At 33.5% G+C, this 16595-nt stretch overlaps 1 protein-coding gene across 1 annotated transcript in view; it reads right to left on the bottom strand.

Moving 5' to 3' along the window:
* Positions 1–8334: 8334 nt before the first annotated feature.
* The window catches only part of LOC136846064 (cocaine esterase-like), an 11429-nt gene continuing 3168 nt past the window's right edge, over positions 8335–16595 (bottom strand). The window contains 11 exon segments of the mRNA XM_067116743.1: positions 8335–8557; positions 8740–8857; positions 9985–10114; positions 10472–10634; positions 11483–11658; positions 12266–12413; positions 13358–13563; positions 14521–14706; positions 15783–15933; positions 16370–16417; positions 16420–16518. Coding sequence (XP_066972844.1) covers positions 8489–8557; positions 8740–8857; positions 9985–10114; positions 10472–10634; positions 11483–11658; positions 12266–12413; positions 13358–13563; positions 14521–14706; positions 15783–15933; positions 16370–16417; positions 16420–16518 — 1494 coding nt within the window. The 3' untranslated portion in view covers positions 8335–8488.

A 16595-nucleotide genomic window follows, 5' to 3' on the forward strand; every position in this document is an offset into this window, starting at 1 on the left:
CATTAATTACTGAGTTGAAACATGAATAGTCTTCCTTGGCAAAGCTCCTGTGGATGGCTGGAACCACTCCTGACAAAATTTTTATGTAATATGGAGGCAAATAACTAGACTTTGTAAATGAGTAAGAGCAACACTGGCAGCTAGGACTGCACCTCCAGAACAAAATGAAGGATCAAGTATTAGAACTGAAAGTAATAATACAGTACTTAAAACCCACCTCATATGGAATGTCCAACTACATATACTGTATATCTTAATCACTGAAGTTGTCTGATCTATGGCTGTTAGATGTTGCAACAAAGAATCAGCTCATTGTTTTTGAAATTGGTAAACCTGTGGTATAAAAGATGAAACTGAATATTACTTGATTATTCTTTACCAAGAAATAGTGATATTACATGCAAGAGGAGATGGAATTACCTGAAGGGCCATTCACATAATGCTACTGCTGAAGACTAGGATGCAGTAATGTTCATTCCACATTAAAATATGTTTTTGATTTAAGGCTTTGAAATTTCAAAGTGCAAATGATTAGATAACGGAGACAGTAATAATAACAAATGACATCTAGTGCTGTTTAGGTATTTATCAAGACCTTTCTGACTATAGTTAATAGTGAAACATTTATTGACACGTAATTGTAATGAACTCAATATTCATTACAAATGGTGACTTGACACACAATAGATGGTATACATAAGCTAAAATGTCCAAGATTTGTCAGAGAATGATACATGTTAACACAATGTACTTATCCCTCGTAACAATAGTAAAGACTGAACACTCCATCCATCGTTGAGAGCAACGGAATTTATTTTAATTTTAATCATTTTTTAGGAGACAGAGACAGGTATTAAAAAAAATAAAATACTGTTCTCTCAGACTAGGAGTAAAAAAAAAAAATCGTATTACAATGGCTGACCATTCCCATCTTTTCCTTAGACCTTCTACCACTTATTTCAAGACAAAATCTTCTGTAAGTTTGCAGTCATGTTTTAAATATTTTAAAATGCTTACAGGTAAAAGAGTAACATCAATGTTGCAGAGGAAAATGATTAGCAGGCTTCTGATTCTGTTTCCTAAAAAGGTATTGACTTCGTAAATGTGAGCTTTTGTTGAATTGCATAATTGAATATTAATAAAATTTCATTTTCCCTCTTGTATTGTCTCCAACACCGATAAGCATCTTAATTTTATTGTATATATAATTCTATTTAGTTCCATGTAGAGTACAAGAGTCATTTGTAGCAATAAGAAGTACACACAAATTAACCACGCTGTTGAATATATGATGAAACGCCTCCATGTTTCTATGAATGCAAATGATTATAATCCTGGTGGTGCATAGTCTTATAAAAAGTACTCCAACGATCCTGGAGTACAGAAAAAAATCTCCAAGAGGTATATATCATTTTGTATTAATTTATTACTCATGAATGCTAATTTTTCCTTGTCCAGGCATTCACCACTGATTAAAATTATCAAGATGAAAACAAGTCTTTCAATGAATTTTTATCAGAGCATCGAATGCTTTTTAAATATTTGCCAGAATAGTTCGGGCATTAAGGGATGGGGGAATATTTAAAAAAAAAAATAAAAAACATGGTTACTATTAAAGCGAATAGTCAAATGATTAACATCAAATGTAGAGTAAGTATGTGCACGCTTCAATGTGATACTGAATTCAGTGTTTAGTATAATTACAAAGAAGGATGGTGTGTGTGTGTGTATACACACATATATATATACATATATATATATATATATATATATATATATATATATATATATATATATAATATATATACACACTGCACATACACACACATATATATATATATATACTGCACACACACACACACACACACACATATATATATATATTATATAGGCTATATATATATATATATATGGCAGGAAAATTTCTGGACTGCCATTAGCTGTCGATGTTGTCTTCTCCCTTAACCAGCATGGGAACTGCTATGGATTACTGTAACACACACTACATATATATATATATATATATATATATATATATATATATATATATATATATATATATATATATATATATATATATATATATATATAATATATATATAGTGTTAAAATAATCCATAGCAAATCCCATGCTAGTTAAGGGGGATGGCAGCATTGATAGCTAATGGCAGTCCAGAAACTTTCCTGCTGTTAAGTTGTTCAAAGATACTTCAAGATTACTTGCAAATTCTTCAGTTTCGTCTAAATTTTTCAATATCTCTTGGAGATTCTAGATGCAGGATTATGGAAAAATAATAAATCCTGAACCTCCACAAATTACTTTTTAAGCATATCTTAATTTTACCAGACCACTGAGCTGATTAACAGCTCTCCTTAACTAAGATTGATCCTACACGGTTTTGTATATAAAATGTAATTAATGATTTAGTATTAATTTTATTTATACACAAAAAATAACAAATGATTCTCTATAGTTTTAAATAAGCTCAATAAAACTACTGCTTATAAAACCAACAGAACGATTTTTATTTAAAAGTGCCCCGATTTTTTCTTTAAGAATACCCCCGGAGGTAAAGCGTTTGAAAGCCCATTCGAGCAGGTTCTTCAAACAGCATTCCATAAAATCAAGGGGTACTCTCATGGCGGGAAATCCCTGCCCTCTCATTGGCTGTATCATCGTCAACAGTAATTGGTTGTATTCATTAACATTCTTCCTACACCATCTTATTATATATATATATATATATATATATATATATATATATATATATATATATATATATATATATATATATATATATATATATATATATATATATATATATGTATATATATATATATATGTATATATATATATATATATATATATATATATATATATATATATATATATATAATGTAATTAATAATTAAGATTCAATTAATTTCTAAATAATAAACATATAAATGAATATCTGCATTACTGTATGTAAAATTACTCAAATTAGCACCCTTTACAACCAGCACCTATATAAAAGTGCCCAATAGCTAGAGCGTTTGAAAACCCGTTTGATGCCATTCGAGCAGGTTCTTCAAATAGCAGTCCAAAAACGAAACACCATCATGGCGGGAAACTCCGGTCTTCTTATTGGCTGCATCATCCTCAACTGTGATTGGTCGTTTCCATATTTACTATTCCAGCTGCTGACGTCATGCCAGCGTTATCATGTGCCATATTCTAATCATAAAATATATTTAAAATACAAGTCATGTCCTTGTTTGGAGATGATATCACAATATTCTATCTCATTTTAATATATACATATAAAGTATTTGATCCCGAACAAAGTATTATAATAAAACATTACATATAAAACTAAGTGGACGTGTTTTGTCTCATTTATTTTTATAAATGAACATTATTGGTATAAGTAGTGAAGTATCTATATGCATATTCAATGAATAACTGCTGAAATACAATTTTATGTAATAAGCACTTGTAATTGAGTTAAATTTAATTTAAGATAGATAAAGTGAACCGATAAAGAAAACAGTCTTGGAAAGTATAAAAAATTCAAAGGTATACTAGATAATACATTGGCTACAATGCTAATGTCGTCTGCATACCCTAATTAAAAAACAATAACTGGCTACATTTTAGTACATTGACTGTGATGATTATAGTTAATAAACTGTATGTCATTGTTTTAATTTCATCCTCAAGCCTTAGAAATATGTCCTGAAGTCATTCGATAACAAACACAGATGATGTAAAGCGTCGTGATAATATAAAACTGGATCACAAGACTTGTCTGTTTGTGTCTTGTGGCAACGACCATTGATGTACGTCACAGCAGCTGGAAGGCGTGGTTTTCATTCATGGAAAATCGAGTGTACAACGTCACCAACTACCAATCGGAACTAAAGATAATTATTTCAACCAATCAGAGGACGGATATTTCCCGCTTAAGAAAAGGCATAAGACGAAGGGGTTCCTCGTTTTTATGCGCTGCTGTTTAGAGGTTTGTTCAAATGGCCTCAAAAATCGCGAATTTTGTATTTTCAAAAACGCAGTTTTCTTGATTTTTGTTTGACCTTTTTAGTTTCCGTTGTTTGTTGTCCTTAATTTTTATGTATATCCATAGGAATAGTGTTGTTCATTTCTATTTTACCTAATAACAAAAAAAAAGTTAAAAAACCTCATTTTAAAATTAAGTTAACCAGCAGGATGCATTGCCCAACGGCCTCTTAATAAATGTGATTGGAGCACAGCCTGTTGTGGACCTCTGGACTGTGGCCCATTAACATAGACATAAACAATATAAAGCTTATGGTTTTGTTTAGATGAATCTAGCTAATGCCAGCACAGGCAGTCTCCCACAAGTGTTATGGTGTCATAGGGAGTAGTAAGACATTTTCATAAAAACCTTTGTTGCCACGTCCAAGTTTTGATTTTATTGAGTATGTATACATACATATATATATATACATATATATATATATATATATATATATATATATATATATATATATATATATATATATATATATATGTATGTATGTATGTATGTATGTATAAATAAGTGAATGTTTGTATATTTGTTTGTCCACTATAGAAATCCGAACCGCTTGACAGACCCAGACAAAATTTTGCGCAAAGCCTCTGTCACTCCAGAAAGGTTTTTAACTCAAAGCCAAACCCCTACCCCGTGACAGACATACAAACACAGACAAAACAGATGAAATTTTCGTTTTTATGTCACTTTTTCCTTCAGTGTTACTGGGTTAATTCTCATCTTTTTCCCGACGCTCCACCTTTTGTTCCATGTGCTGTCAGAAGTATGGTTAACCTACTGTACAACAATAAATCTAAATCCCCTATAACATACATTTTTTATTATAATTTTCGTGAATTTTTATCAAAATTTATGATAATTATTAATATGTGCTGAACATATACCTCACTGCTTAGTTGTATTGCTAAATTAAATATTTTAGGCTTCGTTACAAAACATATTTCACAGCTATAAAGCAATGAACCCAAACCAGCAGGTCCAAAGATTTTCTCCCTAAACACATACACATGCCAGATGTCTTCCTCATTCGCGCATGCATAGTAGCTGCTAGCTCAACATGACGTGCAAGATGTATGATGACGGTCTATCCTTTTTCTTTAATAGTTAAAATGCGAATTTTCTCATTAATTCTATCGTTTCTTCTTCGTTTTTACCTTCGGAATTCGTTATAGCAACTACTTCATAGCGTCACGATGGCGTGTATTGTTATAAATTCGGTTTAAATTAGGTTTATGGGGTGTTTAGGCAACAACACCTCACTGCATACCTAAGGCCGGTAGGTTCGTCTGTTGTTGCACGAGAGACAGACCTCTCCCCTCCCCTCCACACACACACACACACACACACACGAGTGCGAATTGTAGAAATACAATATTTTTATTTATTGTCTTTGTTCAGTGGAGATGCTTTTTATTCTCTTCTGATAGAAAAGTGTAACTTCCCCTCCCCTTATCTCCCCCCTCACCCTCACCTCCCCCTTCCCTTCTTTTTCCCTTCCCCTCCCCTTTCCCTTCATCATCCCCTTCCCTTCCCCTCCCCTTCACCCTTCCCCTCCCCCTTCTCCCTGCCCTCCCTTCCCTCTTCCTTCCCCTACCCACAGACCGTCATTCCGAGATTTCCCGGGCAGCGCCAGGGTCGTCACCTAGTGTGTACACACACACACATATATATATATATATATATATATATATATATATATATATATATATATATATATATATATATATATATATATATATATATATATATATATATATAGATAACTCAGAGACATTGTTAAGGGCCTTCAAACTACAGCAGGCAACCTCAAGGGAACGTCGTAGTGAATTTTCTCGGCGGCAAAAGAGACATTATTATTCATCCTACATCGTTTTTTTTATATAATACGACATTAATGAATTAATATTCAGTTTTTTATAGATAAAAATGGATTAATAAATATCTGTAGTAGTTTTTATAAGCTCAATCAAATTATTTTGAAAAAGCAATATCTGTATAGAATAACGATTCGTATATTTTTATGAATGGTAAAAGTGGTGAAACATCTATATGTATATTCACTGAATATCAGCTACTGAAATATAATTTCATATAATAAGCAATTATAATTAAATTCTATTTAAGTGGAATAGATAAAGTGAGCTGAAAAAAGAAATTAACTTAATAAAATTAATATTTTTAAAAGAATGCTCGATTATACACTGGCTACAATGCAAAATGTCGTAGAACCATCAGATATACTGACAAAATACACTCTCCTTGAGAGATATGCACAACTACTAGTCCTCCCTTCAGTCACAGAGAAAAAACCACCTCTTCTCCTACTAAAAATCATTATTTTTCCTCCATCGATCCCCTGCTACTGAATGATCGAGGCATTTTACTGTTGTAACTACGCGAGTAAATTAAATACGGCGTAGTAACTCCGTAGATTTTCTCCATTTTCCAATTCTCTTTTCCTCTCAGTATTAGGCGTTTTATGGTTGAAATGGCTTTCAGTTTGCCTGTAGAAATGTTCTTCTCTTCATTACCATAGTTTCGCTTTAATATCATTAAAATTACTCTTAAACATGAGCATTTTCTCAATTTCATATCATCAGAGCTGCTCTTACGGACAGCTCTATGAGCGAGAGCCTATACTGGCATAATATATATATATATATATATATATATATATATATATATATATATATATATATATATATATATATATATATATGTTAAGTATATCTTAGTTTAACCAGACCACTGAGCTGATTAACAGCTCTCTAGGCTGCCCCGAAGGATTGGATTTATTTTAGGTGGCTAAGAACCAACTGGTTACCTAGCAACGGGACCTACAGCTTATTGTGGAATCCGAACCACATAATGACGAGAAATGAATTTCTATCACCAGAAATAAATTCCTCTAATTCTTCATTGGCCGGTCGGAGAGTCGAACGCTGGGCCGACATATATATATATATATATATATATATATATATATATATATATATATATATATATATATATATATATATATATATATATATGTGTATGTAATATAATATATATCTATATATATATATATATATATATATATATATATATATATATATATATATATATATATATATATATATATATATATATATATATATATATATTTAAACAACAAAAACAACAGCCACCTTGTCGTTAGCTGGTACTGTTCGAGAATGGAAGGAGTACCTTGACACCTTCCGAAACGTGTCGCAAATCGAGAATGAAAACGCAATTACCACTTCTTTATAGACAGTTTTTATAGACACCGGAGAGATTAATATCAGTCGAAACCAGATCAAGATACAGCGAATTAGCAGCAAGTATTCAGTGTGCCTTATTCACGTAACTCCATTGTTCCATTTATGGTGTAACACTCAAGCCTTCATTTGGAAACAATAATGAACTCCAAGAGGAAGAAAAATCATTTAGTAACAAAGATAAACTGTTCCTTAGCTAGAGCGTTTGAGCAAACACAATAACGCGTAAATGCGATGAACATGTCTGTCTTATGCCTTTCCTTAGCCGCGAAATATCTGTCTTCTCATTGGTTGTCACAATTACCCCAAGTCGTGATTGGCCGTTGCCTGTGGTAACGTAATACAATCGATTTTCCAAGATTTCCCGCCAAGAGGGTGTTTCTTGCTTTTATGGGATGCCGTTTGAAGAACTTGCTCAAATTTCCATCAAGTGGCCTTCCTTTCAAACGCTCTAGCTATGGGGAGCGCACTTTTTACGAAAAATCGTTGTTATAGACCAAATATTTTTTTTCTGTAGAAATAAATATAATAATGATTTATTAATTATCTTTTATACACAAAAATGTGTAGGATGGGTTTGAATGTTTCGTGGTTCAGTGGTTATTATCCTTACCTCACTACTCAGCCGGAAAAACTATCTATAATCATTTCATGAAATATCTTGTTAGCTTTCGTTGACTTCTGTGGTAAATTTGATCTTTAGAACTCTGTTCGCTGCAGTGGACTGCAGTAAGGGTAGAAAGGTTCTGGGGCTAGCAGTCTCATCCCATAAAACTTGATGAGAATGGAAGATTGATCACTATTGCATCCACTGCTATCAGTATACAGTATGTATATATATATATATATATATATATATATATATATATATATATATATATATATATATATATATATATATATATATATATATATATATATATATATATATATATATATATATATATATATATATATATATATATATGGTTTAGGAAAACTTTTATGAAAATGAAAACAACAAATATAATTTTATTTTAGATAATCAAAGAGAAAATTTAGGGTGGTGACACTTACGCAATTTGAGGTATTCTAATAATTCTTCTTTGATGAATTCTAAACCAAACATTATATCATCTGCAGCTTTTCCAGCTTCTACTAAAGATTAATAGTTCAGAGGAACTTCTCTGGAAATAGATGTTTGTTCTGCTTCAAGGGTAAATCACTCCAGAACTTGCGTGCCTGAAATGGTTTCAGAAGGGATTATATAAGTATGGATTTTACGTTTTACTTTTATATATTATTAATACGTAACTGTATATATAATATATATATATATATATATATATATATATATATATATATATATATATATATATATATTTAATTCATCAATGTACTGGATCAGTAGCATCTTCACTTACCTCAGGCCGATTATCTTCCTTCATGGTAGGAGATGGAGTCAGTGATAAGAAGCGCAAATCTTCTGTTGAATTCATGGCTTCCCATTTGAAACCCAGGTCCATGTTTGGCGTTGGATTTCTGACGAGAGAAGAAGTACGCTCGAGATGAGTGGTGCGTTACAATATACAAAGTACCTATTTATAATAGAATGCCATGAAAATTATCTATTTTCTTTGAACTAAATGTATTGGTTTTCTATATGTATTATCATGTGGGTAACTTCACTAACGAATGTGACCAATTCGAGAGGAAGTTTTTAAATTTAATTGATTTGAAAGATAAGATATAATTCTATTCTATATATCTAATAGCCATTAAATAAAGAATAACTTTATTTCTTTTCAGGATTAGTTACAGTTCTATCCTATGCACCAAAAGAGGATTCTTTCCTTCACACGAGAGGCCTCGATCATGATCCACAACATTGTCCTCTTCAGCTCCAATTTTTGGTATTGATTATAACAGTAGAGATCTACCAAAAAAAATTTAATTTTATACTGAATTAATTCAATCCACAGGGACTATAACCGTGATCTCACGCAACATTTTGTAAGGTTACTAGCCAGAATTTGTATTTCATTACTGCTCATAGCATGTGCATAAATTACACTGCCTAACTCGCCTTACTCAGCACCCCTTACTACTAATTTATTCCATCACGTCCATTTTTTATTTGATGTATATATTGCACGCCAGTGTACTCGTTCTGGTGATTTTTGACTAATGCTTAATTCATGCTTAACTCTTAAGTAGTTACATAGAGACAGAGACAAATCACAAAGCATTGATAAAGCCACGCTGAAAGGCCACGAAAAGGAGGCTAAATGTTGCTAACTGTATGCATTCAGGAGGCATTACAACTTTTTCTGTACAAGGAAACACAGTGAAATAATGAACAGTTGTGTGAAAATGAATAATAAACTCCAAGAGCCAAAGCACCAGAGTAGGAATTACCAGAATAGAGCATACTGAGGTTGAGACCTCACCTGGACAACATGGGAGAGAAAGAGCCTCCGAGTCACTCGGCCGTAAGAATGATATTTACGACAAAGAATTTAAAGTGCTTTGGAGTTTTTCAATAATAATAATAATAATAATAATAATAATAATAATAATAATAATAATAATAATAATAATAATAATAATAATAATAATAATAATAATAATGAGTTTGTTTCCCCAGATTGGACAGACGACTGACTCACCCAGTTTTAGCAAAGTTGGTCCAAAGATCCACCATAATATCCCGTAAGAAAAGGTCTTCAGTGCGGTTAAGAGGAGCAATTCCATAAAGGGAATCGAACAGGTAAATCAGGTCATCTGCATGTGACACCCCTGTGGAGGAGAATGAGAGACAAACAATTACATCACCAGAATTTAAGTATATATATATATATATATATATATATATATATATATATATATATATATATATATATATATATATATATATATATATATAATATATATATATATATATATATATATATAATATATATATATATATATTTATATATATATATATAAAATATATGTGTAGAATCTACTGGTCACTTTTTACCAGAAACATATAATTCACATATGCTTTAATACGTGTATCTAAGTTCATGTATGGACAGATGCATACAAAAATACACACCTGATAAAAAAAAAAAGAGGTACGTCATGTAATGAATTTTCAAATGAACTTACATTTATCTTGATGTTCTATGGAAAGTTTGTAGAGGTCCTGGAAGGAGGGTCCCGCTCGGTGTTGTAGTTCGTACCTGTAGGTCTTCCTGCCATATACAGCGTCGCGTGCATGTTGCATAGTTGTTACATCGTGTGCCGCATTCATCAAAAAGTCTGAAACAAGCTGAGGGAGGGACGGACAAAAATAGCATATATATATATATATATATATATATATATATATATATATATATATATATATATATATATATATATATATATATATATATATATATATATATATATATATATATATATTATATAAGTATATACACTATACATATATTACGTATATATCATATATATATATATATGTATGTGTATATATACATATGTATATAAAAGATAAAATCCACGAAGGAAATGGAAACACTGGAGTGCTGCAGAGGCCTTTCGACGCTAGGTCCTTTAGTAAAGGACCTTGCGTCGAAAGGCCTCGCAGCACTCCAGTGTTTCCGTTTCCTTCGTGGATTTTATCTTTATTTATATATTCATCACGTTCCATATTTTCGTGATTCAGTTATACATGTATGTATGTATATATACACACATATATATATATATATATATATATATATATATATATATATATATATATATATATATATATATATATATATATATATTACATATGCCACGTCGAGGATAAACTTGGTATTAGCATTCCTGCATTTGAGGAATTCTGGGTATTTTCAGTTTCGATGTTATCTCACACCAAAACCAATAAACGAAGGCAAAAGGATCAAGAAAAAAGACACTGAAATGTATTATGGCACAGCCGTAATCTAAACCTCCACGCTCGGGCTCATGGTCCACTGCAATCAAAATATGAATTCGAAAGTAATCCAACTTATTTTTCGTGTTTTCATGGCCCTTAATAAAGAAGTTTTAAAGCCTCATAAAAAAAATGTGAAGCGGATAATGGTGACACATCTTTATTCCACGTTAAGAAATGAAGGCTTTGCATCTCACCTTCTCTAATTTATCCAAATTTTTGTGTGAGAGTTCGATGGCGCCCAAGTAATGGAAGAAAGCTCGGCGAGTGAGATAGAGCTTGTCATCCTGATTGTCGAGGAAGAGCACATTGGGTCCTGCCGTCTCGAAGTTGCTGAGGAAATTTGCTGCTATGGTCTCGTTCCCAAAACACACTGGGGGTTAAGGAGATCAGTGAATTCTTAAGTCTTCGAGCACAGATCGCCTATGGTGTACAGTGAAATAAAGGGAATGAGTCGAAAAGAAGAAACTGGAAAGGCGAGAACAGAGACTGCAGACATCACGTCTTTTTAGCGAAAGAGACAGCGAGCCCACTCTAACAGTGTCAGAACAAGGCACTCCCGTTTTCTGTAACTGGGCAGCGATCTAAAACCGATTTCCATCTACTTACAGCTGTTCAGTAAGCCTATGGGTTAAATCAAAGTTAAACTGAGAACAGGAACCTTAATTAGATGGGAGTCCAGAGAATCTATCAAATATTACCTTTTTACTATGGTTGATCTAGTATTTTATTTTTGCTACGGAAATCGTAGAAGTTTATTTAGAAATGCATTTTCATGTACCATGCTCACATCAAATATACATACGCTCATTCGTTTACATAAACACATACACACACACACTATATATATATATATATATATATATATATATATATATATATATATATATATATATATATATATATATATATATATATATATATATATATATATATAAACCGAACATTATGTGGAAGTATGGCCTTTGGGTTACACTTACTCAAAAGAAAGCTGGCACCTTCATGCTGGCAAACTCCCGCCATTATGTCCGCGGTGTTATACGTTCCTTCCCTCACCATTTGTGCTGGATGAGCGGGCAAATATTCACCGTCAACGCGAGGTGCCATGTAGAATGGTAAGAACAGCATCTAAGACGAGATGAAGTAAGGTGCATAATTTCATAACGTTGAACTGGAATGAATGAATTATAAGGCCACTAAAGATACAAGTTTACATCTACCAAGCTGAACTGGAATGAATGAATTATAAGGCCACTAAGGATACAAGTTTACATCTACCAGGGGCAGAACGTTCCATAATCAAACAAATTACTTGTTAGCGTAAGTCAGGTGCATTACCGATTTAATGCAATGTTGAACTACTGTACACTTATAGCGGAAACCATACGAACCCATAGATGCATTCACATTACTCCAGGCATACTAGAAAAACACTGAACAATACCCAAAACCTGTTATCCTAGCTTAAATAATTTCTCTTGAAATAGAGAGCGATCAAAATTTCACAGACTATTTTTCCATTTCTGCAAAAGAAGCAGCACCACAACTAAGGATCTAATGTAGGTGGGAGGTGGTTGCGTATGTGGAAAGGCAAAACTAATCACAGGCTGTTCCGGTTGTTTTACTGGATATGGGTTCCTGACAATCCTTCTAAGCATATTAATACATGGCAAAGAAGTGTGCTGATGATCTGAGACTTCAGGTATGTTTACCTAATTTCGGCTCCAGTGCAAAGTATAAATACTCCATTTTCACACCAATCTGGCACCAAAACTTGTAAGAATTAGTTCCTCAAAATTTCAATTAATCGTTTTTAAGGCTCCTATGAACTAGCAAAACCTACGGTTAAATATAAGCTGAATATTCACGGCATGGAAAATTCAGAAATTTATTTAGGTAAGCCCCGTTGTGTTAAGTGGAACAGAACCCCCAAAAATAACCCATAATTCCAGATATAGAACAAGCCTATCTTTCCCTCCAAAAAAGAACACTGGGATCTATATAAAATAGTAAAAATAGCATTACCCTACTTCAAAGAGTCTTAGAGTGATCAAAATCTTGAGGAAACTCACAGTGTCAAGTAATGACCCCATGACCAGTTCATGTGGCGATTTTTCCATGAAGCACTGAAGGAGTTGGTCGCTGTCTGGTGAGGAATCATCTGATCCGGGACACTTGAAACTCTTGGCAATGGCCAGCGCACGTTGTGCATGGTCGTCACGAACAGCCCACGTACTCAGGGCGTTGCCAGACTGCATGATGGCTCGTTGGAATAACCCTGGTCAGGTGTGATTTAGATCAGTCGTCTTTGCAATTAAATGATAATACAAACAAACCATTAAGAGCTAAGCTTAAGACAATACTGAATGTAGTCCTGAGTCCTAAAGAGGCCTAAAGAGTTGGATCAAATGTACAGTCTGTAAAACGCCAAGCTAATTCTTCAAATTTCTATTTTTTTCAAAACACCCATTTGAATGCTTTAATGTTTCTTACCATGCAAAGTTTTTCAAGATTTCACAAAACTCAGAGCTTTGAGGATTTTATTAATAAAATGACATGAAATTCCTATTTATGAAATAAATTATATTAACTGATACGTTATCTGTTTTGTTAAAATTTTTTCGTAGGTTTTCTCGAAGAAAACATTATTATTATTATTATTATTATTATTATTATTATTATTATTATTATTATTATTATTATTATTATTATTATTATTATTATTATTATTCTTGCCATCATAATAAATTTAAATTATGATGTTTTTACTATTATAACAATATTATCCTATTTAGGGTTCCACTGTAATGGCTGCTTTATACTACATGTTACAAACAAGCTTTTCCTTTGTTGGGAAAAAACAAATAAGAAAAACAGCAAATAGAAATAGAAATGTTTGTAATGGAATGGAATATAGAGTTTAGGCCAAAGGCCAAGCACTGGGACCTATGAGGTCATTCAGCACTGAAAAGGAAATTGAGAATATAGGTAGGTTTGAAAGGTGTAACAGGAGGAAAACCTCGCAGTTGCACTATGAGATAATTGTTAGGAGAGGGTGGATAGCAATATGGAAGAAATATAATATGAAAGGAGGTACAGTAAAAGCAATGTAAGGGGTCGCAGCTATGGGCCGAATGGACGCTGCAAGAACCTTTAGCAATGCCTACAGTGCACCCCGTGAGGTGCACTGACGGTACTACCCCGCTACGGGGCAAATAGAAATGTTTGAACTTACCTTTGGAGTGAGGGGTAAGGATGTGGTAATGCACGGAGGCTGAACCTGCGCTTTCCCCGAAGATGGTCACTCTGTTGGGGTCACCACCGAATCTCTGGATGTTCTCCTGGACCCATTCAAGGGCTGCCGTCTGGTCTTTGAGTCCTAAATTTCCAGGTAGCACAGCATCACCAGTTGACATGAATCCTGGAAAGTTAAGTGAGGCTGTTTTTGAAAGAATCTTGGAGTTTGGTGTAGACAGGTTTACAAGAATAATGGACCAATACAAAATCCTGAAATTAGAATGTATATCGGCTAATAAGAATCCTAGAAAATTATATGAAGGTCGTTGGGTAAGAATGAAAGTTCTGGGGACAAAAAAAAAACTACTAAAATAAAACGGCATTAAAAGGAAAATGTTTTACATCCACTATGCCTTAGTGTGACTTTTTTTGTAGTGGTAGTAGTGCAAAAGTGATAGCAACTACCTAAGAGCAGCTGAAGGCTGACCAAAATTTAATCTATATGAAAATAAAGTTGATAAAATATAAGAAAACAAAGGTAAACAATAGTAGGAAAATCCAATGAAGAAAACGAAGAAGAAAATTATAAACTTATAAGCAGTGGGATCACCGTGAATGAATAACTTATCAAACAGAAAAAAATAAGTATCATAGATCAGCACATTGAAGTATATTGCATAAGGGGAAGTGATAAAACTGGGTGACCAGTAGAAAGGTCAAGTGCAAATATAAGTCAGGAAATATAAAAAAAAAATTATGAGTCAAAGGAAGGTATAAATAACGGAAACGCGAACTTAAGAAGAGATAGATGAAGACAGGGAGAGAAAATCAAGCAAAACAGTAGAAGTTACGAGTAAAGCAACCATCAGAAGGAGCAGATAGTCAAAAAATGTTAGCTCATGAGAGAGATTCTGTAGAATTCATTTTTAAAGTGGGATAAGGAATTAAGCCGTGGATCGTGAATGTTGCCATGATTTCAGTCGGGGCTAAAAATATATCTCCGAGCAAATGTTGTTATTGGTTTTCCTTTATAAAACACCGTTGATATTTTGTTACCGACTTTAATTCAGAATCTGGACTGCAGCTTATTTTTGTGGTTTGTTGATGGTCATGTGTAATTGCTATACTAGTTTAATTTTATCATTCATTTAGACGGGGGTGACAACCGTTAACTTGTGTACCACCCTACACAATAATGATGATGGTGATGATGATGATTATGAATAAGCAGTACGCACATAAGTGTTATTTCCAACTAACCTAATGACCCTAGGCGGTACTGGATGGAAACGAGGACAATATCCTTCTTCATCAGAGGCTTTGGGCTTCCTCCCACATTATCAGCGTCGCCCAAGACGAAACCTCCTCCGTGGATGAAGACCATCACCGGCATTTCGGCGTCGTCCTCTGGCTGAGGAAAGAAGCAAATGCCTCAGACACATAAACTCTATCCAGTGTCTGTTATGCAAAAAAAAATATAAATTTTCTCATGAGTATTTGGTGTTTTAGCCAAGAGCTACCCATCTGTGAATATGTGCTACGTAGGCCGAAGGCCAATCGCTGGGTCCTGTGAGGAAAATTGAGAGTAAGAGGTTTGAAAGGTGTAACAGGTGGAAACCCTTGCAGTTGCACTGTGAAACAATTGTTAAAAGAGGCTGAAAAGTAAGGTGGTAGAAAGAATAAGAATGGAGGTACTGTAAAAGGAATGAAAGGGGTTGCAGCTAGGGGGTCGAAGGGACGCTGCAAAGAACCTTCAGTAACGCCTACAGTGCAACGCGCCAGGTGCACTGACGGCACTACCCCTTTACGGTGAACATGTGATATTTGAAGTTAGTGTTGTGGCATACCTTAGGCGTATAGACGTGAAGATAGAGGCAGTCTTCTTCTCCAGTGACCTCAAGTTTGTGGTGAAAGAAGGCTTCAATGCTAACTTGCGGACAGGGGGAGGGGTCACCGGTTTTCTCGTTCCGCTCCACGCCACTGGAGGTTCTGGGTCCTGTTGGTTCAGTGGGAATACAATGGGAAATTCGCTGATGATTTTGAGATGGCTCATATTCTCTTACTTTCGACTGG

Source organism: Macrobrachium rosenbergii, chromosome 14, assembly GCF_040412425.1.
Source record: "Macrobrachium rosenbergii isolate ZJJX-2024 chromosome 14, ASM4041242v1, whole genome shotgun sequence".
Lineage (NCBI taxonomy): Eukaryota > Metazoa > Arthropoda > Malacostraca > Decapoda > Palaemonidae > Macrobrachium > Macrobrachium rosenbergii.